The 25,635-nt window shown below is 39.9% G+C and overlaps 1 protein-coding gene across 2 annotated transcripts in view; it reads left to right on the top strand.

Annotated features, from left to right (window-relative positions):
• CFAP99 (cilia and flagella associated protein 99) overlaps positions 1 to 22,905 on the top strand; it is a 58,212-nt gene extending 35,307 nt beyond the window's left edge. For both annotated transcript variants that reach the window (XM_071556938.1, XM_071556936.1), the window contains 7 exons: positions 3,681 to 3,769; positions 5,987 to 6,191; positions 7,879 to 8,020; positions 9,040 to 9,191; positions 15,113 to 15,318; positions 21,843 to 22,005; positions 22,623 to 22,905. In XM_071556938.1, the coding sequence (XP_071413039.1) occupies positions 3,681 to 3,769; positions 5,987 to 6,191; positions 7,879 to 8,020; positions 9,040 to 9,191; positions 15,113 to 15,318; positions 21,843 to 22,005; positions 22,623 to 22,790 (1,125 nt within the window). In that variant the 3' untranslated portion in view covers positions 22,791 to 22,905. The remainder of the gene's footprint in view (positions 1 to 3,680; positions 3,770 to 5,986; positions 6,192 to 7,878; positions 8,021 to 9,039; positions 9,192 to 15,112; positions 15,319 to 21,842; positions 22,006 to 22,622) is intronic.
• Positions 22,906 to 25,635: the final 2,730 nt, after the last annotated feature.

Raw genomic sequence — 25,635 nt, 5'->3', positions numbered from 1 at the left:
GGAGCAACAAGAGAAGAGAAAAAGGAGCCAAAGGTAATGAAAGCACAGGCAGTGCCCTCACCAACCAGGACACAGTATCTGAACATGAAAAGGTGGTGGCAGTGAGAGGTTCTGCTGATACAAGTCACCCTTAGACAAGGCAAGGGACCCAGTCAGGTGTGGAGCCCACCCTTGAAGTCCATTGAGGAGACAAGGCTACAACAGCAACCCAGGCCCACAGCAGCAGGAGCCTGAACTACGGAGTCAGCCAGGAGTGGGAAAAATCCCACCATAATGGGAAAGGACTGAAGTCCATATCTGAGCTGAAATGAGTTTCCCAGGCCAGTGAGCAGAGGGTGTGAATGGATGTTCCAGGTGAAGCTGTTCAGGGTGATTAAAACCTGTTTGTCCCTCGAGAGCTCAGACAAGTAAATTGTGTGCAGCTGCACCGTGTAACCATATTGCCTTATCTGTGTTTTCGGTTACAAAAGGAGAAGAGTTTGTGTAAATTGTTAAGGATTGAGACTTGTCCCCAGGAAAAAAAACAATTGTAAACCCTTGGTTTAGAACTCGGCTTAAGGACAGAAGAATCTTGCATCAGTAAATCAGTGTTTCTAAATGAGATCCTAAAGAATGCTGAGCAATCATTCCAGCTAATGACTGTCTGATACACAATATACGATCAGGCTGGATTGTATAGGTTTGTCTTGTTTCCTTCAGACACATACTTGAGGTCATGAAATCCACTATCCTGATTGCTTCTCTTCTAGGATTTCCAAGGGTCAGGGAATTGTAAACATGGAAAATTGGTAGTTCAGCCTTAACAGTGTAACACATGAAATCTCACATTGTTGTTTCTGCAATAACTGTACTACAGATGATCTTTAGTCTTATATTTGTTCAGTCTGTCACCTTTCTTTGTTTCAAGCTCATATGCAGAATAATTTAAGGCGGAGGCTGGGCTTGTATGATGATCTTAAATACCCTGTGAGCCGGTTTGCCTATGTATTTAGGTACAACTCATATATACCCTGAAAAGACTCTGTTTGGGGAACTGGGCATCTGGCAAGTATTTCTAAAGCCTATCTGACATTTATCCCATACCAGAATTATCTTTAATAACGGTATCAGCTACTCAGGCTGCTTGCTTATAGTCAAGCAGCATTAAATTACAGGAAAGTAGTAAGATCCCAGCTACTTCTGTACAAAAAAGAGACAGAAAAAAACAAAACAGGAAATATTTACATAGTTAACCCAAACATACTTGGCATGTAATTGTGCGTGTTTAGTTCAAAACTATGTATATTCCACTCCCTTTCCTGATAACATAAAGCCCTAGTGTGGACTAATGAGAGTCAAACCATCTGCCTAAACTGCATAACAAAAACTATGGATCTGGCATCCTCTGGCATTGATCGGAGCCACTTCTAAAATCTCCTAGTGTCTCCTCTAGAAGCATAATCAGTTTTATCTTGTCTAAACACATTTGCTTTAAAGGTTGGTTAGGTGATATTCAAGATGCTGCTGTAACTTTCAAGCAGAAGTAGGCATGCTGTTATTGACTTTTAAAATACTTTCTATTCCTGTTGCCTTCCTGCCTGTGCAACTCTGTGAGGAGAGAGATCCTAAGAGGAAGGTTTATCCAAGATATATAAATAAGATTATAATCTATACTCAAATAATTGAAATTATATAATGTTTTAACCAACTAGTATTTTCTTTTCCTTTTTGTGGAACACCCACACTATATTAAATATATTTCTTTCATTTCAGACACATTTGTTATGTGCAGCAGCAATTATTTCTCTTGCTCTTCCAAAGTATCTATTCATCCTTTTCAGTGGGAGAATGAGACAGTACAAATGCATTGTCACTCTCTCTCAGTCTGCCTCTTGCTCATATCAGGCCTTGCTCTTTACATATTTATTGGTTTGGGTGAGCTATTGCATGTTCATTAAGTTAAAACAGTGATGACAATCTTTTTCCACAAGAATTAGAGTGTTCTGCAATTTTCCCAATTATTTCAATTTTCTCATCTTAAAAAAAAGGAAGAGAATGAGGAAAATTCCGAACTTTCTTGATACGTAGGAGAATCTATTCAGTTATTTTACTTATGCCTGCCTGCATGTAACTTGGGAGTCCTAGTTATTTTTACCATATTGCCATAGTTCTGTTTCATTGTTATACGGTCATATTTCTCGTCAATAAACTGCAAAACTGAAGTTAAAGATATTCCCATAATCATTCATAGTTCAGTTCTCTATCCAAATTATAGTTGATAAATACTGAATGTGAAATCTGTATACATAGATAAAACTTCTACATGTGTCAGAGAAAATGTCTAAGTAGACATTGTTTACACAGCACAGAGCATAAAATCAGGCTGGGGAGTGACTGTTCATCTAATGCAGGAGACTTTGAGATGTGTTGAGAAGCAGACCAAAATGAAAACATTGTTAGGTATTAAGAAGAGTAAATATAGCGAGTCCCACAAAAGAAATAAAATATATTAGTTTTGATTATTTTCCTGAATTCTTCAAGCTATCATAATTTTGTCAAGAAACAGACAGGTATTTAATGTTGTGCATTAAAATAAGCCATCTATGTAAAAGCATTGTAATTCTGCTTAGTTTCTGGTTGATGGAATGTGTTCGCTGTCAACCTTACTAATTAATATAAATTATAAAACATGGTTTTTTTGAGTTAGCTTATGTATTTGGGGAGAATATATACAAATATGCAGTGCCTGTTTGTGCATACAATATTTGCAGTATGTAGCTTGAGTGATTCTGTGCATCTGTTTCTCAGCCACTCATTAAGTTCTTAATTTGGGATTTAAATACATGTTTTAATTCTGAACACAGAACTTGTCTGGATTTAAGTCAAATGTGTTATGATTAAGCTTTGTTTGCTGCAGGAGTGAGCTCAGTTCTCACCCCAGCAGCGCTGCTTTGCCTGGGTTCAGATCAGGTCTCTTACACGTGTCTGCAAAGGTGATCCATTTTGCTGAATAGACTATTTGTGCAGGGAACAACTTTAACTGGCAGAGGAGCTGTTCCCTTTCTCCCTCAGTATTTAGAGGTTGTCTGGTAGTCAGTCCTAAGGTAATACTTTGAAGAATTACAAAGCAGCCACAGGATCTATTCCAAATTACAGCACAAGGCTGAAAGTCACTAAGAGCTGTACCTCACTTCTGTCTAGAAAATGGATATGGCAATGGGCAATGCCAGCTGACTTGGAAATACTTTTACCTTATAACAGTGATTATTTATGGAATGCTTCTGAGACCTTCCTATGAAAGGTGCTGCTTATGTTTTACTTGAATGGTTCTGTCTAACTGACTGTCTTTCAGAGACGCAGTTTATTGTGTTTGTCCAAAACAGATGGAATCCCTTTGCCCTGTTTATATGAGCACTGGAAGATATGAAGGGAAGTGAGGACCTTCTATGGGATTTGACATGGTCCAGGAGTGATTACAAATTTATAATCCACTTGGGGGACTTTGCTGATTTCTTAAGCAGCTTGAGTGGTTTATGAACAGCATGCAATTTCATTGTGAATGTCAGATTAATGCTAGATGAATGCTTTAAACAAAATTTATGCTGTCTTGGGTCAATTTATTTAACCCACTGAAATGTTTTAATACTCTGTTTTATGGTTTACATTACTAACAACAGTATATACATTTCCTTTCCTGACAGATTGACAATATACCCATTAAATTAAACACTGCAGCTATTTTGAGGGAGGGCGCCCTCTATCAGAGGAAAATGGAAGAGCAGCTCAAGAGGTATGATCACTCTCCTAGGACTTTTCACATCTCTAGATATCGGATAATTAACTACATTCAAAATAATTAAGTAAATTGCAGGTAACCTAAACTAATGGATCTGTCGTAAGCATTAGGAAGTTACTCTACAAAGACAGTTGAGAAATAAAGAGCGAAGTGTGTTGAAAAAAGTCTACCTAAAAGTCCTTATTTTTCTGTGGATGCCAGACAATGTGACTGTTCTGATTTAGCACTTCATGTTAGATCCACTTTCAAAGTTCATATTTATTACAATTCTCTAGAATAAATAATGCCCAAATACTCATTTATTTCTGTGTCCATGAAAGATGCATCTATAATAAGCAAAATAATTTTATATGTCTTCATTTTCTTCAATGGTTGTGGTCAACCACATGCCAAGTTTGATACTTGAAGTTGTTGATGTGTATATAAAAATACCTGTCCATTTCTCTCACAGTAAGATATGGTGGGCAAAGAATGTGCTGCTCCTTAGAGCGGGATAAGCCAGAGCTGAGGGTGACAGCAAGAACGTAGGGACAGTGTCCTCACTGACAGCAGCTCCGTTCCTCGCTGCCCTGGCAAGGCAGTGGAGCAGACCCAGTGACAGACAGCAGGGTCAGCCAAGGGCCCAGTGATTGCAACATGAGTCCAAAGTGACACGTCAGGGCCGAGGTCCAGCCAGGAAGCCAAGTCAACAAGGCAGGGTCAGCAAGGCCCTAGGCTGGGTGCAGGCATACCTGCAGCACAGCTTGGGCAAGGACCAAGGCAGTTAACATGGGCTTAAATGTGTCTCCTGGGAAGAAACTCTCCACACACACCAGGACTTCCCACAGCTCTCCCTCACACAGTTTTTGTCACTCAGTCCAATCCAGTGTTATATGGTCACACTGCAACAGAGCTGTCTGTCTTTGAACACAAGCACTAAATCCTAGGCAGTGGTGGGGGGGCAGGAATAAGAGATTGCAGGTCCTTTGGGGGCTCTCAGAAACCCTGACGTAAGGATTCCTCTGACATAAGGAATCATTATTGAGCAGCAGAGGTTTTCAGAGGATGTTAGCTAGGGAGAACTTCTGGGTGGCCACTACAGATTGTATTCTGTAACTTGAATTAGGGAACATTTTCACTAAAAATTTTAACAAAGACTAAACCTGTAGCATGTCATCTTGGTTTAGTATTACTTCTAAACTACCTGTCTCAGCAGGCTAATTACTAAATAATGTTAGCATTTTTAGTCCTGGAATGACTGTGTATGGTTGGTCTTTTGACCTATCATGTTTTGGTATGTGCATCAGGATTCTAGCAATAAAATATACATCACTCAGGTTCTGTTATCAGCTGTGTGTGCATATTCAGGTTCCTCTGTATCACATATGATACTGTTCACTCTAGCTGGCAGAATTTGTTCCACTCAACAAAGGAATAGATTTTCCCTATAACTATTTTATATTAATGAGTTTAATCTTCAGCTGCATTTAACACACAACAGATATATATATGCACACATATATATGCATTAGGGAGCAGCAGTAAGATGCAATTCACTGCATGTTTGTGTCTCTGCCCTAGTTATTGGCTCATTCCCTCCTCTGCTGCAGGACTTTGATGGACCCACCCCAGGGTTTTGCTGTTTTTTCTCTCAGCTGAGCACAAAAAATAAGAATGTGACTTTGCTTAATACTTGAATACTTCTTTGCCTCATTACAACAATGTTATTTAATGGACAAAATGCAAAACAGAAGCAGAATTAAGCAGAAGTTTTTAGTTCTCGGTGTTAAAGTTGCCAAGAAGATTGCCAAAAAGAAAAGTTACTTGTTCTTTCTACCTCTAAGGAAAGAAATCGTCGAGAAAATATGCATACCTTCAGCCTGATTCTCTCTGCTCCTTATGAGAATCCATATGTAGCTAAAGTTTGCCCTCTCTTGGGGCTTTGTTTTACTGAAAACTGTCAGGTCTATGCTCTCATGTGCTTTCTTCCAGTGTGGCTTTCTCAGGCTTTCCTTGTAGTAGGAACACCTCTTAGACTGGGATTAGAATGTGTCTGCCAAGTGACTTTGCAATGGCTGCCTTTTTTCTCTGCAGAGATCAAACCCATCCTATCACAAAAACCTACTGGAAATGTTATATGAACCAAGGCAGGGTTGCAGTGCCAGATCACTAGAATAGAATAGTATAGTATAGTATACATAGAATAGTATACTCTTGTTTTCTCTCTTGTAGAGTTGAAAATTTGCAACAAGGGGCTGGAGACCCATCTGAATTCTTGGAATGGCAAAAACAGATGCGTGGAAAAGATTTGGAAGAACAGCTGGCTGAAATAGAGTGTAGGAGGCTTCAAGGGAAACTGAGTCATGAAGAGGCAATTCTAGCCCGCCAGAATGTAATTCAAGAAAATAAGAAGAAAGCTGATCTGTTGAGGGAAGAGGTAATACATGCAGAGATGCTCAAACTTTGCTTACTTTCCATCAGTGTAAAACATGCCACAGATGATACCTACCATAAAAAAGTCTAAAAGTTCTCTGCAGCATCTTTTCTCACTGGAGTCTGCAAACAAAGTGATTGATTTGATTGATAACAGTTAGGCAGTAAACTGAATAAAAGCAGAAGGCTAAAGCATGGTCACCTATATTTATGTGATTATGCAAAACCTTTTTGAACAGCTACTGAGATACAAAGCACCATTTGCAATAAAATATTTATTGAAATCAATAAAATATAGGATTAGTTTTCTTGCCTTGTTAAAATGAGAGGCACAAATAGGAAAGAATTTGGTTTTTTAAGCTGATATAACACAATTTACTTCATATTATCTGACATGCCTAGGTCTCTCTTAGGGGAAAATTCAGGCAAAGAACCCTCTTTGGATCCATCTATATGGAAAATTGAGTATTTATGCCAAGATATATTTTCACACAATTTCCGATCTGGCAAATCCATTTCCCAAAAACATTGCTGTATCTTTTCATTATTTTCCCAAACTCATGTTGTATTTTCCCAGTGATTTTCCTATAAACTAAACAGGTGATCAAGAATCAACAAATACTATAAATTTTAAATTTTTCATACCCTCTCTCACAGGCTTTTCTATTAGTCCAGTTAGTTGCTATGCCCTATAGACCAGTACTTGTATCTTGACCATCTCTCACAGATGTCTCTTCAGTGTCTCAGCAACATAAGATGGGACAGCAAATGTACAAAGTTTTCATAGAGACCATGCTGCAAAAGGGAAACTTGCTTAATGAGCTCCCTTTCTGTCCTTGAAAACCTTTCAACCTTTTTTTGGCATTGAATCTTCATGTTTGTTTAGACAGTCAGTAGCAAGGACTTAAAGTGAGCCCTATTATGTACAATGGAGCATAGTGTGATCACTCACATTCCAAAATTATTGCAGTTGTTATATTCACCTCGATTTCAGGGCTTATGTGCTTTACTTGTTAACAGAAAGGTCCCAATATGAATAGATTTGGGGCTGTGCAAATAAGACTTGCTCTAAGCTGACCAGGTCCAGGTATCTCCCTTTGCCTGTCAACAGATGCCAGCAGGGCATTTCATCCACATGCAGATCTCCAGACACACTGAACAGCAACAGCTGCTGTGCTGACCTTCCTCCTGCTTCTTAAGCTCTGGTCTTCCATCTAAAACAGGAAGAGCAGCAAGGACTCTAGTCCGGGAAAATCCCTTTTCCTGCTGCTTTTTCCTTTCCTCTGACAAAGAAAGGAGCATGGCAGCCAAAAGTGGGCCATGGTACAGAGCTGTGACTTAGGCCCAAGAAGGTCCTGCAGGCACAAAACCAGCTGTATATTGGAGTAGCAGACTTCTTGCTATCTCATAACCACATCCAGAAATGCGTCTTTTTGGCTGCTTTTAGAAACATGTAGGAGGGAATAATGAAAAATAGCAGTACAAATGACATGGAAGGCAGTTGTAGGTAAATAAAACAGAGAAGGGAACTTAAATCTGGGTCTCTTTCTTGTCCTCAGCCAATGTCCTTTGCTACTTTTGTGGACAATGTAATAGTTTGAATCCAGTTGTCCTTGCCCTGTTTCAGTGATTTGAGGTACTCAGATCACCACTCATCAGGAGTTGTATTCACCTCTTTGTTTGCAATTTAGAAAGCAGAGCTGATGCACCAGCATGCAGAGAAACGTCTACAGGAACAGAAGGAAATGAAGGAGCTGGCAGAGCAGGTCATGGAAGGACACAAGAATGTAAAGCAAGTAAAAACAAAGCTCCAGGAATACAAACAGCAAATAGGTATTTATATATTGCCAGAAAAGTGAAGAATAAGCTGCATAGATCAGAAATTCTAAGCTACTGGTCATGGAATTACACTTTGTTTAAATGGGAGAAATACAGCACTGATATTCTGCAACCAGTGTTCCTCCCCCCTAAAAGTGGCACATGTGAATGACTCTACTTTTTGTCAAGTCAAGTTATGCATCTCAGTTTCTTGTGATTCATATCATTTTGCCTGGCAACTGCTGTGATAAAATCATGGCTCAAGATTATTGTCTTCTACAGAGAAGACCATCTTCTAGAAGAAGACACAGTTAAAGAAAACCCATCTCTTAGAAGTACAGTGTCACAAGGGAGAAGGATGTAACACCTCCAAGACAGACTAGTCATTAATATGAAGGGAAATAATGTTACTCATCCTCCATTATCCTTTGAGAAAGTTCTTCAGTTAATGCATTAGCTAATAAAGCCCAGGCTGTTCCACTGATGTGGCTGCACATGTTTCAATGCAATACCATGTTTAACATCTATTGTATGAACAGACTGCCTCTAGTTGGGCATATTTTGGTGAGCAGAGTTTTCTCTGCTTGGGTATCTCCATACCTGTATCCATATGGGTAGAGACAGGCAGAGGGTGTTAGCCAAAATGGACCAGCAAAGCCTGCCAGCCTTTGCAATTCAGTGATTTCTAGGATATACATGGCCTGAAAAACTATGAATATTTTTTATCATATAATATCCTTTTTTTAAATAATGAAACTGTATGCACAAATGAGAACAGAAATTACAAAGCAGTAATTCAAAGTGTCTGTATATGTATACAGTATGTTTATGTGCTGAATAGAAGGATCGACAGGGAGGTGGGAAGCACTCATTTGTTTCTCTAATGATTCCTCCCACCAATGCCAGACTGTTCCCTCAAGTACCTTCAGATCAGTATTATTATCATTATTCACAAATGCATATGAATTTTCCTCCAGATGGACTACTTGTTAAAATAGACAACCAGCTAACAGAGATTAATTCTTATCTTTCAGCTCAGCAAGTTAGTGAAGAAAGTGGAGAACTTCTTCGGCAAGCTTTAGAAAAAGAGGAGGAGAAGGCTAAGAAAAGATCTGAAATAATTCAGCAAATACGAGCTATTGAATCTATACCTGGCATCAGACACAAGTTTGTTGACTTAACAGAGGTAAGCTTGAAATGAAAAACTGTTGTTTTTATCTAAATTCAGAGGAATGTGTACTGCATGCAGATACATGGCAGTTTGGATGCATTAAGCACAAAATGACCCTATGACACAAAAGTTAGATCTGAAATGGACCTTCCACAAAGTTTATGAAACGAAAATTTTATCAAGAGAAATATTCTGATGGTAAGTGAAAACCTTGAACCTTCTTTGAATTTTGCCAATGGAATCTGGGTTTCCCAAAAGCTTAAAAAAGAGACTGGCAAGTGATTACAAGACATTCTATCCATCTTCACAAGTCCAAAGATTTGTCAATCCTGGGGAAACACTGAATGAACACAAGGTTTGGACTGATGTATAGTTGTTCATATTGCAGTGGTGATAGCCATGGTAATTAGCAAATTAAATTTCCTTTGCTTTCAGAACTATCAGCATTCAGGTATGTGACATTGCCAAGAGAACTCAAAACCTTCTGAGCTGTTACATATGTACTGTGCAAATGACTTGTGTGAGTGTGTCTAAGGCTACAGGAGCTGTATCCCAAACTTCTTGGACTTAGTAGATGCACAACAGCTGATACGACTGAGATTGGGCTTTATAATGCCCAGACTTAGGCTGCACCCAGAAATCTGACACCTCACCACTAAATCAGAACAAGATTAGCTGAAAATACTCTTCAATTTTTCTTATCTACACTGAAAGAAGAATAACATAGAACAGTATAAAATGACACTTGCAGTTTTAAATCACAGAACCTTTTGTTTCAGTGGGTTTTTCCTTTCCTTTCTTTCATGAGTACTCAAATGAAGACAATAAAAACCATGCATGACTAGTCTGCAGAAATCACATAGAAGGAATAAGTCTTTCTCTCATGGGGCTGATGGAGCAGTCAACATGAAGCTTTTATCTCCTGCTCCTTCGAATAGAACTGAGCCACTACTTGATTCCAAAGCCACCTGTCTTTGCAAACACTAAATAAACCCCCATCTCATTTATCAGATTTTAGAATGCATTTAATGTCAAGTGTGAAAGAAATGAACAAGAACAAAATCAGCTCTCCAGATGTCCCATCCTCCTTTACTCTCTTTTGTTGCCTCTATGGCTGCTGCCATCACTTAGCCACTTCTTTTCCAGACAAAGAAGGCAATTCTCTTTGTTCAAACCCAGACTCCACCCATTTGTGGAGAAATATTACTGAACCACAATGGAAGAAGTGGGGGGGAAAAGTGAGGAGTACAAAGGATTATTGTACACCACAGATATGGTAAATGCCAAAAGGTATTCCAACCTATAGGTCTTTTACTGCTTCAGGTAGATTTGGACATTCTATTATCCCTAAATGGAGCCTTTGTGTGATCTCATTTGTTACCCTGATGACTCAGTCACAAAATGTTGTCTGCAAAGATGTAATGGTTTGATGTAGTCAGATGTGGAGATGTCATTACTTTCTCTGTCAGAACTGTAAAATGGTGCAGGGGCTCATTCAGGAAAATGATGGTGACTGGAATGTCAGTACTTTCTTATTTTTGAACCTAGTTCATTTCATTGCCTCTTACAGTGGCTGTTCACTCCTCACATAGAGCTTCCACTGAAATACTGTTTGTACAGAATATGGTTTTAAAGATATTTTCCCATCCATCTCATCTCAAAAGAAAAAGCAGAAAAACACAGCAGGTTTCAAGTCAAGATTCACTCCAAAATCAAGTTACTAAAGTATAAGGTTGCTGAAAACAGAGTGGCCATACAGTAGGTTATATTGCAAGTATGAAGGAATGGACTTCAATGGTATGGATGGATTGTTAGATGGATAAGGAACTGGCTGGTTGGCCACATCCACAGTTACAGTCAATGGTTTATTGAAAACCAGGAAGGAGTGGTGTCCCTCAAGGGTCCATACTGGGATCAATGCTATTTAATATCTTCCCTAATGACACAGATAGTGGGATTAAGTGCACCCTCAGCAAGTTTTCCGATGACACCAAGTTGGGTGGTGCAATTGATACTGTCCAAGAAACAGATCTTGAAAGGGTAGAGGAGCAGGTCGGTGTGAACCTCATGCAGGTCAACAAGACCAAGTACAACAAGGTGCTGCACGTGGGTCAGACCAACCTCCATCTGCATCAATAGGGGCTGGGGGATTAATTGCTTGAGAGCAACCCTGTGGAGAAGGTCTTGAGGACATTGCTAGATGAAAAAATTCAATATGGCCTGTCAATGTGCACTACCAGCCCAGAAAGTCAATCATATCCTGGGCTGCATCCAAAGCAGCGTGACCAGAAGGTCGAGGAAGGGGATTCTGTCCCTCTCGCTGCTCTTGTGAGACCCACCTGGAGCGCTGGGTCCATCTCTGGGGTCCTCAGTACAAGAACAACATGGACCTGTTAAAGTGGGCCCAGAGGAGGGACACAAAAATGATCAGAGAGCTGGAGTACCTCTGCTATGAAGAACGGGTGGAGAGCTGGGGTTGTTCAGCCTGAAGGTGAGAAGGCTCTGGGGAGGCCATACTGCAGCCTTTCAGGATATAAAGGCACTTAAAGGGAAGATGTTTTACCAAGGCCTGTAGTTACAGGACAGGAGGAAATGGTTAGAAACTGAAAGACTTACATTGGGCAAAAGGCATAAATTTTTTTAATTAAGTGTGATGAAACACTGGCACAGGTTGTTCAGAGAAGTTCCAACTCAAATGATTCTATATCACAACTTCACAGTTCCCTTATACTGACTATTGCAATAGCACTGTAGTGAATTAGCACACTTTTGTTGGTAGCTTGCCTTGTTTTTATTTCTTTCTACAAAAAACTTTTTTTAGGCTTAGTGAAATTAAGTATTTGTTCGTAAAATTCTCATTCATTCTCATAATGTTTAAAGTGCCAGTTCTCCCCTTGATGACACTTAAGCTGCTTGAACACCAGCAGTATCTACTGCATGAGTATACAGCTATTCTTATTTTAGGAACCACTTCAGTGACCTCAATGAGTATTTTTGAAATGCAGACATTCAAAATATTCAGCTTCTACCATTCTATGCCTGTAGGAAATTCTCCTTCCTTGACATTCTTGGTGTCTGCTTATCATGCTCAAACATTACCACTGACATACAAACCCTGTTGCAAAACATTTCCCTTTCATTTCCTATGGATACAACTCAACAGTCATAGAGGCAAAGTATTATGGCACTTGCTGTTTGCAAATTCACTCTAAAGTGAAATCTGAGAAGGAGATCACAGAATCATCAGGGTTGAAAGAAACCTTCAAGATCATCCAGTCCAACTGTCAACCCAGAACCATCATAATCAGCCCCAAGCACCACATCCTCGAACACTTTCAGAGACAGTAGCTCCACCATCTCCCTGAGCAACTTATTCAATACCTAAATACTCTTTCAGTGAAAAGCATTTTTCTAATATCTAATTTGAATGTCTTAAAGTCATTTTTTCTCATCCTTTCACTTCAGACATGCCAGAAGAGACCAACCCCCCACCTCACTACAACCTCCTGTCAGGGAGTTGTAAGAGAGCAGTGAGGTCCCCCCAAACATCCTTTTCTGCAGGCTGAGCACCCCCAGCTCCCTCAGTCACTCTTCATAAGGCTCCTGACCCTTCCCCAGTTCCATTGCCCTTCTCTGGACTCTCTCCAGCACCTCAATGTCCCCTTTGAAATGAGGGGCCCAGAACTGGACACAGCACTCAAGGTGTGGCCTCACTAGTGCTGAGCACAGGGGAACAGTCACTGCTCTGGACTTGCTGGACACACTATCATTCAGGCCAGGACTCCACTGGCCTTCTTGGCCACCTGGGGACACAGTAGCTCATGCTCAGCTGCTGTTGACCAGCACCCCCCAGTCCTTTCCCACCAGACACCTTTCCTCTCCCAGCCTGTAGTGCTGCCTGGGGTTGTATGAGCCAGCACTTGGCCTTGTTGAATTTCTAACCATTGGCCTCAGCCCATTGATGCAGCCTGTCCAGATCCATCTGCAGAGCCTTCCTGCCCTCCAGCAGATCAACACTCCCACCCCACTTGTTGTCATCTGCAAACTGACTGAGGGTGTGCTCAGTCCCCTCATCCAAATCATCAATAAAGATGTTAAACAGGACCAACCCCAATGCTCAGCCCTGAGGGGCACCACTTGTGACCAGCCACAAACTGGATTTATTTCCATTCACCACCAATGATAAATTACCATTTACTGCTTCATTTACCTATGGTAGTACTGTTTGTCAAAGATAAGGATTGTGTAATGCTGAAGTCTTTTATTCACTGTCTACTGATGCTACTGGTGACCATTGTTTAGGTCATATCTGGTAGATGTGGAGCATGGAAGCAGAAACCACTAAACCAAAATTGAAGAACCGGGCTCTTGGTGAAAAAACGGTGATGATCCCTTCTTACTAACTCAACTTTTGGAGCTTTAGGAAAAGAAGCTATAGGGATCAAAACTGCAGGACAGACTCTTGGAAATCCTGGCAGAAAGCCAAGCTTGGTTACTTGTCATATTTCATTTTCTGGCTTTATTGCCCCTGGTCACTTATCCCCCACTCTCCTTAGTGTCTTCTTCATCCTTCTTGGCTTTCCATCTGTTTCATGGACCACTGCTTAGAAGAGCCAGAGAATGATCACTGGAGGACAAGTACCTGACTAGACTGCTTAGGTGGCATCCCAGACCAAAGAGAGACTGAATTCCAGTCAATTTTTGAAGCAAACCAAACAACTGAGTATCTGTCTATGACAGAGCATCCTTCTCTTTTCCTGTTTTTTTTTCCTTCCCCTTCATTTCAGTTTTCCAAAAAGCTCACAAGCAGAAAGGTGCCTGCTTTTCTGTCAGCAACGCGGTGTCCAATACAAGGGCTTTTTTTAACATGCCATGGTACAAGATACACACCAAAGGTGTGCACCAAAACTGTGTCAAGATAGACCAAAGAATATTAGTTGTGCTGAAATGGATTCCATTTTGCAAAGAAAGCTACACAGGAGCTCAGCAGTTGTGTGAGCTTATGCAAGTTTTCCATATATGCAGGTGAAAGGAGGTTGAAGCAAGGTGGGTGTTGGTCTTTTCTCTCAAGTAAGAAGTGACAGGACAAGAGGAAAGGGCCTCAAGTTGCACCAGGGGAGGTTTTATTGGATATTGGGAAAAATTTCTTCATGGAGAGAGCTGTCAAGCGCTGGAAGAGGTGTTTGAGTCACCATCCCTGGAGTGATGTACAGATGTGGGAAGTGGCACTTTGGCACATGGTTTAATGGTGGACTTGGAAAAAGGGAGAGTATATATGAGTGAGGGTCAAACAATTCAAGAGTTCTCAAAGCTGTTTAGAAATGACCTGTCTTCATGTGCTAACTGAGGTGCAGAAGTCTCTCATTACATCTCAGAATCAGACCTATCCTCACTGATTGCAAAGTGGATATTAAAAAGCCTTCATTAAACATTCAGGTTTGAATATTTTAACTTTAGGCATTAAGATCTGAATTTCCTGGGTACAAAGAATTGTTTAGTCCTAGGGTTTTTTCAGATAAAAATAGTAGATGCCCTCACAGATCAAATCCATACATTGGAAATAGATAAATACAAAAAATGTGCATTTTTTAGTTTAAAGTCTGTTCTGGTTTTACACATTTTAAAAAATCAGAAGTCTAATTAAAACTAAAAGTCAAGTAGAATTTTTTTTGAGAGCAAATAAATTGTATTTATGATTAATATGTATATTTCGATGCTTTTTCTTTAAATATTTCATGATCACACATATGAGAGATCAGCTCTATATTTTAAAAATAGCTTTTAAATACCAGTTACTTTAGGGCCATCCCTGTATTTCTGGAAGTCAGAATACATTCAGCATGAATTGGAACACAATCAAAATATTCTGGTTTTACTAATTTACTCTCCCCTTGGTATTTACATTGTTATTTAAACCAATATTTCATGTTCCCCAGACTGGTGGCCATGGTTTATTTGGTGAAATGTCAATAGTGGAACTACGAGAACGCCTCGCTCTACTCAAAGAAGCACAGAAGGCAGCAGAGGAAGAGAAGAGAGACCAGATAATTCATGAAAAACAAGCTAAAGAACAACTTCTTCTAGAAAAACTGGACCAGATTTCCCAATTCAGAGCAGAACTTGGACGAGCAGCTGCTTTAAAGTCAGTATAAAACAGCATGTGACATTTAAGACATTGCAACTTTGTTAGTATTTTGCAGCCCCTTGAGGAGGAGAACAAGCAGAGAGCAAAATACTGCCCTTTTGTAAATCAGTATGACTTTTGTCAAGGATTACACTGGGGCCAGGGTTTCCTTTTTATTCTTCAAAATAATTTGCATCAGATCTAACAAATGTTTTTCATCATTCATGGTTGAAGACACTCCATAGGCTAGTGCTGAGAGTATTGCCCCAGGGTTCAGAGCTAATAATATCTATTTAGAAAGTTTTGCCTTTCTTCTGTTCCTTTTCAGCTAATCAGAATTAATTTGATGTTATTAGAATCATTGCAGCTTGCCACTTAAAGTGGTTTCTCATTTTCATCTAAACTAATATTAGGGTTGTAGCTCTTTCCTTGGATATTATTAATTATTATATTTATTGTTCATTGTCATAAAGGATCCGTAACAAACACATTTGCTTCACATATGCAGGAGACAGGTCCCTTCCTAAAAGGGTTTACAATCTAAGTTAAAGCTATTTACAAATAAAGCTGAACCTGGGTTAAAGAATAAAATAGGGCACACACCTGTTATGCCATTTTAACTGCATCTTGAATATTTGCCACAGTTTTCTTGTGAGTTGTTTTTCATCTTTCCCGTTCCATGGCTTTGAGAGGTTTGTCCTTGTCTTGCTATATTTATTTTGCAAACTGATGTTCAGGCTGACATTCTGAAGACTTATTCTATCAGGCTTCAAACACATGTCTTTAGACATGTCTTAGATTCATGTTTATTGCCAAAGGTGGCTTCTTAGAGTTCAATTCATGCTAGTGATTTATCTCCCAGTTCTAAATCTCAATTACAGGAAGCAGTATTGATGTATTCCTTTAACTAGTTTTCATTAGTATCAGCTCTAATTTGGTTTTTTGCTGATAGTTAATCTCCAAAGACTGGGATCTTTGTACTAACTTACGTTAGCCCTTAAGAAGATAGTTTAATGAATCAGTAACTGCAGCTGCAGTGGGTTAACTGCACAGACCAGTGACCCTCCATGGCATGTATCAATAAAAGATTTTAAGCTTTAAGAACTTGAAATGTAGTTGGATCTGGAAAGGTGCTCTCATTGCTAAGCATTCAGTATTGTGAAAGCCTGTGGGAGCAACTCAAGCCACCACTTTCCACCAGAGACACAAACTAGACAGTAAGAACTTGTGTACTATGTGAAACCTGTTTCACTAGTAACTGCTTAGAGAATCATCTGTTCTGCTAGATGTGCAGCCTGTGAATTTTGTATAGGACTGGGTTCTTTAAATTCTTTGGCTTGTTTCAGACCTAAAGCTTTTCTGATCCTGAAATAAGCTATGCTTGAATGAGAAGCTAACTTTGATTCACTTTTTTGTCCTGTCATTTCAAGTGTTTTTTAGAACAGACCAGCATGCCAAAGATAGTAGGATCCAAATGAAATTTGCAAGCTTCTCATCAGACTTATGATAAACAATACAATAATTTTAATGGTGCCTTGTTTGCTCTTCAAATAAAGAAAATATAATGTTCCATTATAGATGTTATAAGACATTTTCCTTTCATGGCTCCCAGGCAATCTGTGTATGTAACTTGGAAGCACGTCCTATAAAATGCATCATCAGAGTGTTCCAAAAATGTTCTTTGGGAGTGTATTTCATGCATTTCCATCTAGAATCTAAATCTCTGGTGTTATTTCTGCTAATACATGGCATGCTGGCCATAGCATTTACAAATGCTGGACACTTCAGTACAGTTTTTATTTCTCTCTATAGAAACTATAGACTATGTGTATTAAACCTTATTTACAGATCTTGAATCCTGAAATATCTATCAAATCAGTGTAAGGGATTAATTCTTTGGGTTGTATTCTTGATATGCTGCACAGGAGATGTAAAAAGCAAATTTTTATGTTCAGAGAATTAATTCATTATTATAGGGATTGAATAGCAAATGTTACCAATGGTCCGCATAAGTCAGCCTTATGCATCAATATAAAACTGTGTTATATCTTAAATTGCATGATGTTAAAGGCTACTGCTAATCAGCTAAAGTATGGCAGCTAAACTTTGCTAAACAAATGTGCTTTAGTGTCAGCTGCAGTTTAATCAGGTCCCTATCAAGCAGGTTCTTTTCAATATCATTGACAAACAGACATATATCAACACAAAAGATGCACATTGAGCAAGCGTATAATGAGCTATATTAAACAAAACAGGAAATGGAACATGAAAAATTAGAGACATCAGCCTTTAATAGACTGCAAGCTGTAGCATCCATCACAGCAGTGGCTTTGTGAGTGCTTGTAGAACACTTAAGAATGAGTGCAGTGTGTATGCAGGATGTCCCTTCAGCTGCTAGGATTTCACAGTTTGAAAATCAGCACTGGCATCTGAAGTGGATGAACATTTGAGTTCTGAGCTTTCAAACCTGAGCAGATTTATATGTGTTTGAATACACAGTAACGTGCTCAAGTTATGTGCCAGTGTACTTCAGGTACTTCAGTGACTTCCAACTCACAGGTTCACCACACCTCCATCTCACACTGTGGTGATGGTGTAGCACAACGGGGGCTCAGCACTAGATTACAAATGATGGTGTGTCTGCCAAGATGGCAAAGCACTCCTTTCTCTCCCTGCCACTGCCAGTGCTCAAACCCCTCTTTGACAAGGGGCACTGACCATACACCAGTGTAACACTTCCCTTGGCCTGAACTGGGGAAGGATGGACACAGTGTGAGGGGAACCACAGGAGGAGAGACAAAGAGAAAGAGAAACAGAAACAGAGAGAAAAAGAGGACAAGCAGAAGGGAGGGTTATGGATGAACAGTTGTGACAGTCCTATCCAGGTAGAACAAACTTCCTAAAGCAGGTGTTCCCTGGAGTGTCCAGGTCAGATTTAGAGGTTCAAAGGCTTTCTGGGTGAGGGGTGGAGAACAGAGGCCCATCCTCCAAAATCTGTAAGACACTGTGACAGCACAACCCTGTGATGCAGCACAGAACTGAGGGAAGGGGCAAACAGGACATGGAGGGGTAAACATGTAACAGGGTAACATGTGCCATGCTATGGCTGTGTGTGGCTGTTGCTTCAGATCTTAAAAAACATAGCCTAGAATAATGAAAATAAGCAAGCTGAATAATTAGCCGTTTAAAGGACTTTAATTTGGTGCTTCACAATATTTGTGATTTAATTGATTTCACAAATTTAAGAAATACTTCATAAAAGAGTTTTGTATTGAGTTTGCAATAAGGAAGTAAGATTTAGTTTCTCATTTCCTGGTGCTGGTAATGAGTTCTTCACTAGCATTGAAACAGAAGGAGGAGATTTATCAGCAATGATGGATCAGAAATATAAACATGTGAAGGGAGGCTGTAAAAAAGGACAAAAGCCAGACTCTTCTTGCTGGTGACCATTGAAAGGACAAGAGGAACGGCACTGGCACACATTGTCCAGAGGCTGTGGAGTGTCCATCCTTGGAGATGCTCAAAAGCCATATGGACACTGTCCTGGGCAACCAGATCAAGGGGGCTCTGCTTGAGCAGGTGGGTGGGTGGACAACATGACCCTCAGAGGTGCCTTCCAAACTCAGCCATTCTGTGATTAAGTGAATGAACTTTGATTATACACCCTCATAATCTTTATTTCAAATGAAGAAAACAGTTATGAATAACAATGACTTCCCCACTTAAAATTAGGTGCTCAATAAGTTGATTGTTTTGGAAGGGAGTCAGATTTTGAGTGCTTAAACCCATCACATTAGTACAAAATAGTAATCAGTCGAACAGTGTAGTGTTCTTAAATCTCAAAATAAAGACTGTCTTAACAGTGAACTGTTAACAGGTAGATACATTCACTTTACTTACTGCAGTAACTAAGAATTATATGGTGCAAGAAAAAGGCAAGGTACTGTGAAGTACAGGGAGCCTTAGTCACTGAGAGTATCAGGAAATAAAAAAAATGCTTATTGCACTATAAGGCAATCCTGCTTTTTAAAAAGAAAAATGTGTTTATTGCACAAGACTACATTTTGCAAGGTGGCCTTATAAATGCAGTCCTACCTGCTTAGATTGATATTTTGGTCCCTAGAATGGTCAAGTGGTCATTTTACTCCATCTCCTACAAGTATTGAGTCAGTTAAGAGCTGTCATACTGCTATCTCTTTATACTTTTGATGCAAAGCTGGAGTTTGAAAATGTAAATGAAGAGCAAAATGTAGTTTTTAGGAGGAATCCTCTGTGCAAATCTTCAAATTCACCATTTTTTAAACATAGCTAAGATTTTTCATGAATTCTCACATAATTTTCTATTGAATCTGAAGAGGATTTTTCTAGCTATGAATTAGGCCTTTCTGACTGGCTGTTACCTTATTTCCTTAGGAAATATGTGATACGAGGTGACCAAGATCACAAGAGGTTTTTCTGTCTTGAAAAAGTCCTGAAAGTTCTCAACTGACCATCACAGAAAAACAGAGTTTTAAAATTTCCTTTTTCATTCCTTGCCGTCTTGGAGTTTCTGTTATGATACAGTGTGGCATCTGAAAATCTCTGAGACTGGCAGCTATTTAGAACAGTGTACATGACTGGCACGTGACTTCCTGTAGGAGAGGGCTGAATATTACTCTGGGGATAAGCAACTATTTACAACGTTAATACAGAAGCAGCTGCTGCTGCTGCTTCATGATTTTAAACCTCTTGCTGTATTTCCTTTAATTGTATTTACAAGAATCTGGATTTGCATGTAAGGAAAGGTTTTGTTCTTTATTCCCACTGACAAGTTTTAAGCATCAAGTATTTACATAAAACCTTACTGTAATATTCTCCTGTATCCTTTGGAATGCAATGGCTTGATACAGTGCAAATAGAAATAAACCATGTTCTCAGATTAAGTGATAGTACATAATTTTCAGATTTACAGAACAGTTTTAAAAATTAATCTCAGTGTAGCAGAGTATATCACAGTATTGAGGAGGATAAGGAAGTGTTATCCTAACCACACAGCATGGCACAAAAAGCAGAGAGGTTCGGGAAGTGTCTTCAGGAAAGCAACTGGAGATGGGAAGCCAAGCCAAACTGTGCCCCTTAGTTAAGAGTTCAGTCATATTTTAGAGTGTAACAGAGGTCATACCTCTCCTTCATCCACTCTGTGAGGATTTTGGGACCTCTAGTCCAGAAGGGCTGCTCTGGAGAAAATCTGCTGTCACAGAGAGTTTTCTGTTAGCAAAGATGAAGCTAACAGGCAGGCAAAAGCTGTCTCTCCTAAGATGAACCAAGTGTTTGCATCCCTGCAGTCTTGATACAAACATTTTTTTAAGGCAAATTGGTGGATTTTAGCATCAGAAGAAACTTATTCCTTCTTCCCCATCTGCCAGCTTCTTGAGGAGAGTGTGTCTTATACTCAAGACACCTGATGTAAGACCAAGATATAAGGGTAGAGTTGAGTTGTAAAACATTTCTTTCCAACAGGCAGCCTGTCTGTGAAACTAGTCCTGGTATGGGCAGAATAACAGTTACAGAATCAGCTGGACAATGCCCTGGTGCTCTCTGCTCTTGGTCATGTGGTGTCTTTATCTGGTTTCCAATAAAAGCAATTGTAATGTTGCACCACTGCAATATAAAAAGACCTTTTACAAAACTATCCTTGCCAGCTGCACCAGATCTAACCTGGTTATACATTACATAATTATGTGCATTCTTTGGAAGGTCTGACACTTCCTTTAGCTCTGAATTTGGCCAGAGAATCACAGCTGATCATGACATAATATTAACTCCGAGGTTTGATCATACTAAGCCAAATTCAAGTGCAATGCTGAGTAAAAGAGAAAGTTGGATGTTGAGTGAGTCACTGTGTAACCTGCATGAAGTTCTTGAGTAAATTGTGTCAGTTGGGTGAAAGTAAGCAAAACCAGATAAAAGGACAGAAAAGTGGCTACAATAGAAGGGGGATAAAAGAGAAGACTATGCAATGACATCTCTCTTATGCCTTACTTTTATGCTGCACATGCTGCTATCAATTTATGCTCATCTAGAGTAACTAACCTTAATTAATACATCACCATCCCATAGACTCTCTATCTGGGCATTGGGATTACAGAGAAAAGAATATCTTTCATTTGCCTAGGAATACAGCAATCAAGATGAATATTAGTGATCAATGTAAGGAAAATTCTATTCTTCTCACAAGCAAAGAGCTGCAGTATTATCCCAGGTTTTGCACATGTTTTTTCCTAAAGAATATCATGCCAGGCTTGAAATACTTCAAATATTGTCATCAAGGCATCCTGTGGGAAAAAATTATTCTATATGGTTTAGTAATGCTATGCTGTAAACAACAAGAGGCAAGTTGAGAATACCACATGCAAGTTATATGATTTAAATCTGTTTTGAGTCTAGCTGGTTCCCAGAAGCAAGAGAAAATTCATTATTATCAAGGTAATATATGCTCAGATAGATTTATTCTGTGGGATGATGTTATTTTGCCTTCTCATTTCTTCTTTTTGATTTTGCAGGCAAGAAGAAAAGAAAAGAAAGTCCCAGTCTGGTGAAAGGCCTGTGAAAGATGAACGCATTTTAAACCTGCAGAAGAAGATTGTAGAAAAAAAAATGGAGCGTAAAAAGCAAGCAGGACTCTTAAAGATCACCCCCCAGAAACCCAGCATCATGCCAAGCAAGGTCTGGTGATTACATAAGGAGAAAAGCTCTGCAGTGGACCTGCTGTTCACAGACCTTTGCTCAACTGCCAGCACTGGCAAGGGGGGCAGAGGCAGATGGTGCCATGCATGGCTGGCAGTAGCAACACCCTCCTTCCTGCACGGGCAGTTCCTCCAGCCATGGCCTTGACCTCACCTTCTTGTCACACATGGAGCCATCACAGAGCAGGGCTCATCTGCACTGCACCTGCCCTCCCACTCCCACTGTCACAGTCACTCATCCCATCACGACAGCATCTTACCCGTCTCTAACTCCTGTCTTCCCCAACTTCCCATCACACACATCCCATCACACCAAATTGGGATTACCCCCTCTCTCACCCAAGCTGTGTTCCAGTTCATCATCCCACGGTTTTGTGGAGTGTTGCAGCCGTGTTTAAGTCATCTTAAACTGGGCAAGCCACTCAGATTACCTTTTCTATTCCTCATGCCTACTTTGATGTTGGCAAGTTTCCCAATCATGTTAGAAAACAAATCGTGTTGTCAGCCAGCAGGATTGTCAGATAGAAGTTCAGTGCATCCTTTAAAGAGGAGACCGCTGTATCATCTGCAGTCTGATCACGTGTGTCTTTCCTGCAGGATTCTGTGCAATGGAACCATTGGAAAGAGCTGGAAGAGATTCGGGAAAGACAGTTCAAACTCCTTCAACGTGGCTTCATGGCCAGAGAAGCAGCTCACAAAAGGGCTGTCTGTGTCGCAGCAAGAAGTGGAACCACAACCTATATATTGCGTTCTGATCTAAAATAAAATACACTTGGAACCAATTCAGGCCTGCTGGAAATCTCCCAGTGTACCTACTTACTACAAGGTTGAGTTTTATCCTTTATTTCACCTTTACAGTGTGATTAGAAAAATGTGGATCTTACCAGGCAAAACAGAAAAATTGGGGTATTTCTTTATAACATAATTTTATTTTTTAAATTATTTTATAATGAGATAATGAATAATTATAATGATTTTTTCTGCTATAATCAAAAGCTTTCAGAAACTGAAACCTTATCATCAGAGATTCTACAGCAGAATAACAAATATCTGGCTAAGAATACTGAGACCTGTATTTGTGTTATTGTATACTATGCCATGGTTGGCTACACTCATCTTCCAAAAAGATAAAAATGGGGGCAAACCCCAAGGAACGTTTGTTTACATGTGCATCTTTACATAAGGCATGATCAGCCCAAGGTTCTAACATGTCTTTTTACATGACAGGGACTGTGTGTAAGGGGATCACCAGTTTTAACACTGGTTTTAGAGGATGAGGGAAAAACTGGTTAGAAGGTTTAGAAGATGTGATAGCCTCCAGGAGCCAGGGTTTAGGTTCAGTGACCTAGGCAGTCCATCCCTCTAGTTGCAGATGTAAATCTCTTCAGTCTTTAAACAGTGGAAGGAGAACATAACATTGTTTGATCTCTTTGGGGATCTGCTTCCAGAAAGTCAAAATTCTGTTGCTTGCTTAGAAGATAATTTGTCCGCTATGACAATTTCTATACTGTGTAAATCAGCCATTATATCACAAGCCTTATCCAGGCACAAAGCCAAGGAGGATATAAATCAGAATTCAAATCTGCACAGCAGTACGACTATGTAATGTTTTTCTGTTTTAATTCAGTGCCAGTTACTAAGTGTTTAATTATGGCTATTGCAAACATTTAAATTGATGGAGACTGTCACTGACATTAGAGTCAGGCAGCTGCTTCTAATGCTCCCACAACGATGCATTTCTCACTTCTTATTGAAGGGAGTCTAATGGAATTCTTTTGTTGCCATCTAGCTGCGAAGATCACTTCCACAACCCTCAAGTTGACAAAATGTGCTGTATTTTTCACTCAAAGTGAATGCTATAGTAGTCCACAGAAGCCATGCAAGTAGGGCTTATGCTCCACATCAAGAGTTAAGGAACACACCATAGTGAAAAGAGGGAACCACCGCAACAGAACTACAGAGAACAGGGAACTATGACACCATGTCAAGGAGGGGATTGTAATATCTTTAAATGACAAACCCTTGGTGGCAGGGAGTTTGTCTTCCTTTGTGGTTGTTCAGCATTCTTTTGGACTGTATTCCAGAGCAACAAAGCTAAGTGGTGAGTCTAACACTTTGATTTTCCAGAAGCCAGCAATTAACAGCTGACAGTCATGGTCTAGGATACTGCATAGCTGAATAGTTCTTCTTAAGCTTTTTCATGAGAATCTAAAAAAGAAAAAAAAAAGTGCATCATTAAGCAGATAGGGAATTCACATGAATATTTCAAAACCCCATCATACTCTAAGCTTCTTCCCCTGTGATTTTGGACCAGGTTTTCAAAATTGTAATCAGGCTGATTCATGACTATTTCCTTCTCCATATTTTCCCTGCTCTCAAATGAAAGGACTGAAGAACAGAGGAATCCCAGTAATGCAGCTGTGGAATTTTTATCTCCAGAAGTCACAAATAGCCCTTTTGCTACTTTAGGATCTGATCCATAAAGTCATCCTCAGAATCAATGTTTTGAGGAATACAAAAGGATGTATTTTGTAGCAAATACCAATATATTCCTATTTTTATATCAACATATTCCAATATATTTTTATATATCAATACAGGATATTGGTTTTTCAGTGATGGCAGGTCTTTTAAGACAATATACAGAATAACATAAAAAATACCACCTTCCTCCTGACAAATGTGTATAGCTTGATGTTGGACACAGATCTTATTCAGAACCACTCTGCCCCTGCCTTCTAGAGCACCTTCTCTACTACTCCTGTTCAGCACTGTGGTACACCAAAAGCTGAGGTGATCCAGTGCAGAGCCATCAAAGGCCTGGTGGGACTTGTTAGTGTTGTGTTACAAAAACAGCTGTGATGCCATTGGAGCCAGGGAAGCTCTGAAGCCACAGAGCTGCATTCAGGGCCTGTGGCAGGGCCCACCCACACCTGGTTCATCCACACACACATCACTGAGAGCAATGCCTCTACACTTGCTTCAGGGAAGCCAAGGTGGATGAATAATTCATGATTCATTCATTTGCACAGTTGTTACACTATTTGCAGGCCAGAAGATAAGCCCAACTGAACAATGCTAACTCTGAAATCATCTATCAAAAAAAAAAAAGGGTTTTACCTGTCTGATGATAGTGACAGACTCAATAAGAAACATTTCTAGTGCTGAAAGCTGCACATTCCAGAGATCTCTCATTTCAGTGTAAATGGTCAGGTATAAGAGGTGTAACAAAGTCCAGTTTACCTGAGGAAGACCAAGGGCTTTTTGCCCTGTGACCAGCCCCAGGCACTGGGTGCTCTCGCTGCTCCTGTGACACAGTCACTGCTGGGGGGCTCTTGGCTCCGTCTCCCACACGATGGCCAGGCCAGGCAATGCGACCTGCCTTAGAGAACATGATGATTTCTCTCAGAGAAACAGATGTTTTGTTATGGAAATGAAACCAAAGACACAGAGCCAGTTACGTTGAAATGGAAAGCACTCCAGCACTTTTCACCCCAGGGGGAAGCCACCAGGGAAAGCTACTAACAGCCCACTGGCCTGGCACAGGGCAACAAGGACCCAAGGAAGGGGAGATGGTTCTTGCTTTAAGGTAAATCAGTTGGGAAAACCC

Source organism: Pithys albifrons, chromosome 5 (assembly GCF_047495875.1).
Source record: "Pithys albifrons albifrons isolate INPA30051 chromosome 5, PitAlb_v1, whole genome shotgun sequence".
Classification (NCBI taxonomy): Eukaryota; Metazoa; Chordata; class Aves; order Passeriformes; family Thamnophilidae; genus Pithys; species Pithys albifrons.
The sequence above is the reverse complement of the archived record's forward strand: the minus strand, read 5'-3'. Positions and strand labels throughout refer to the sequence as shown.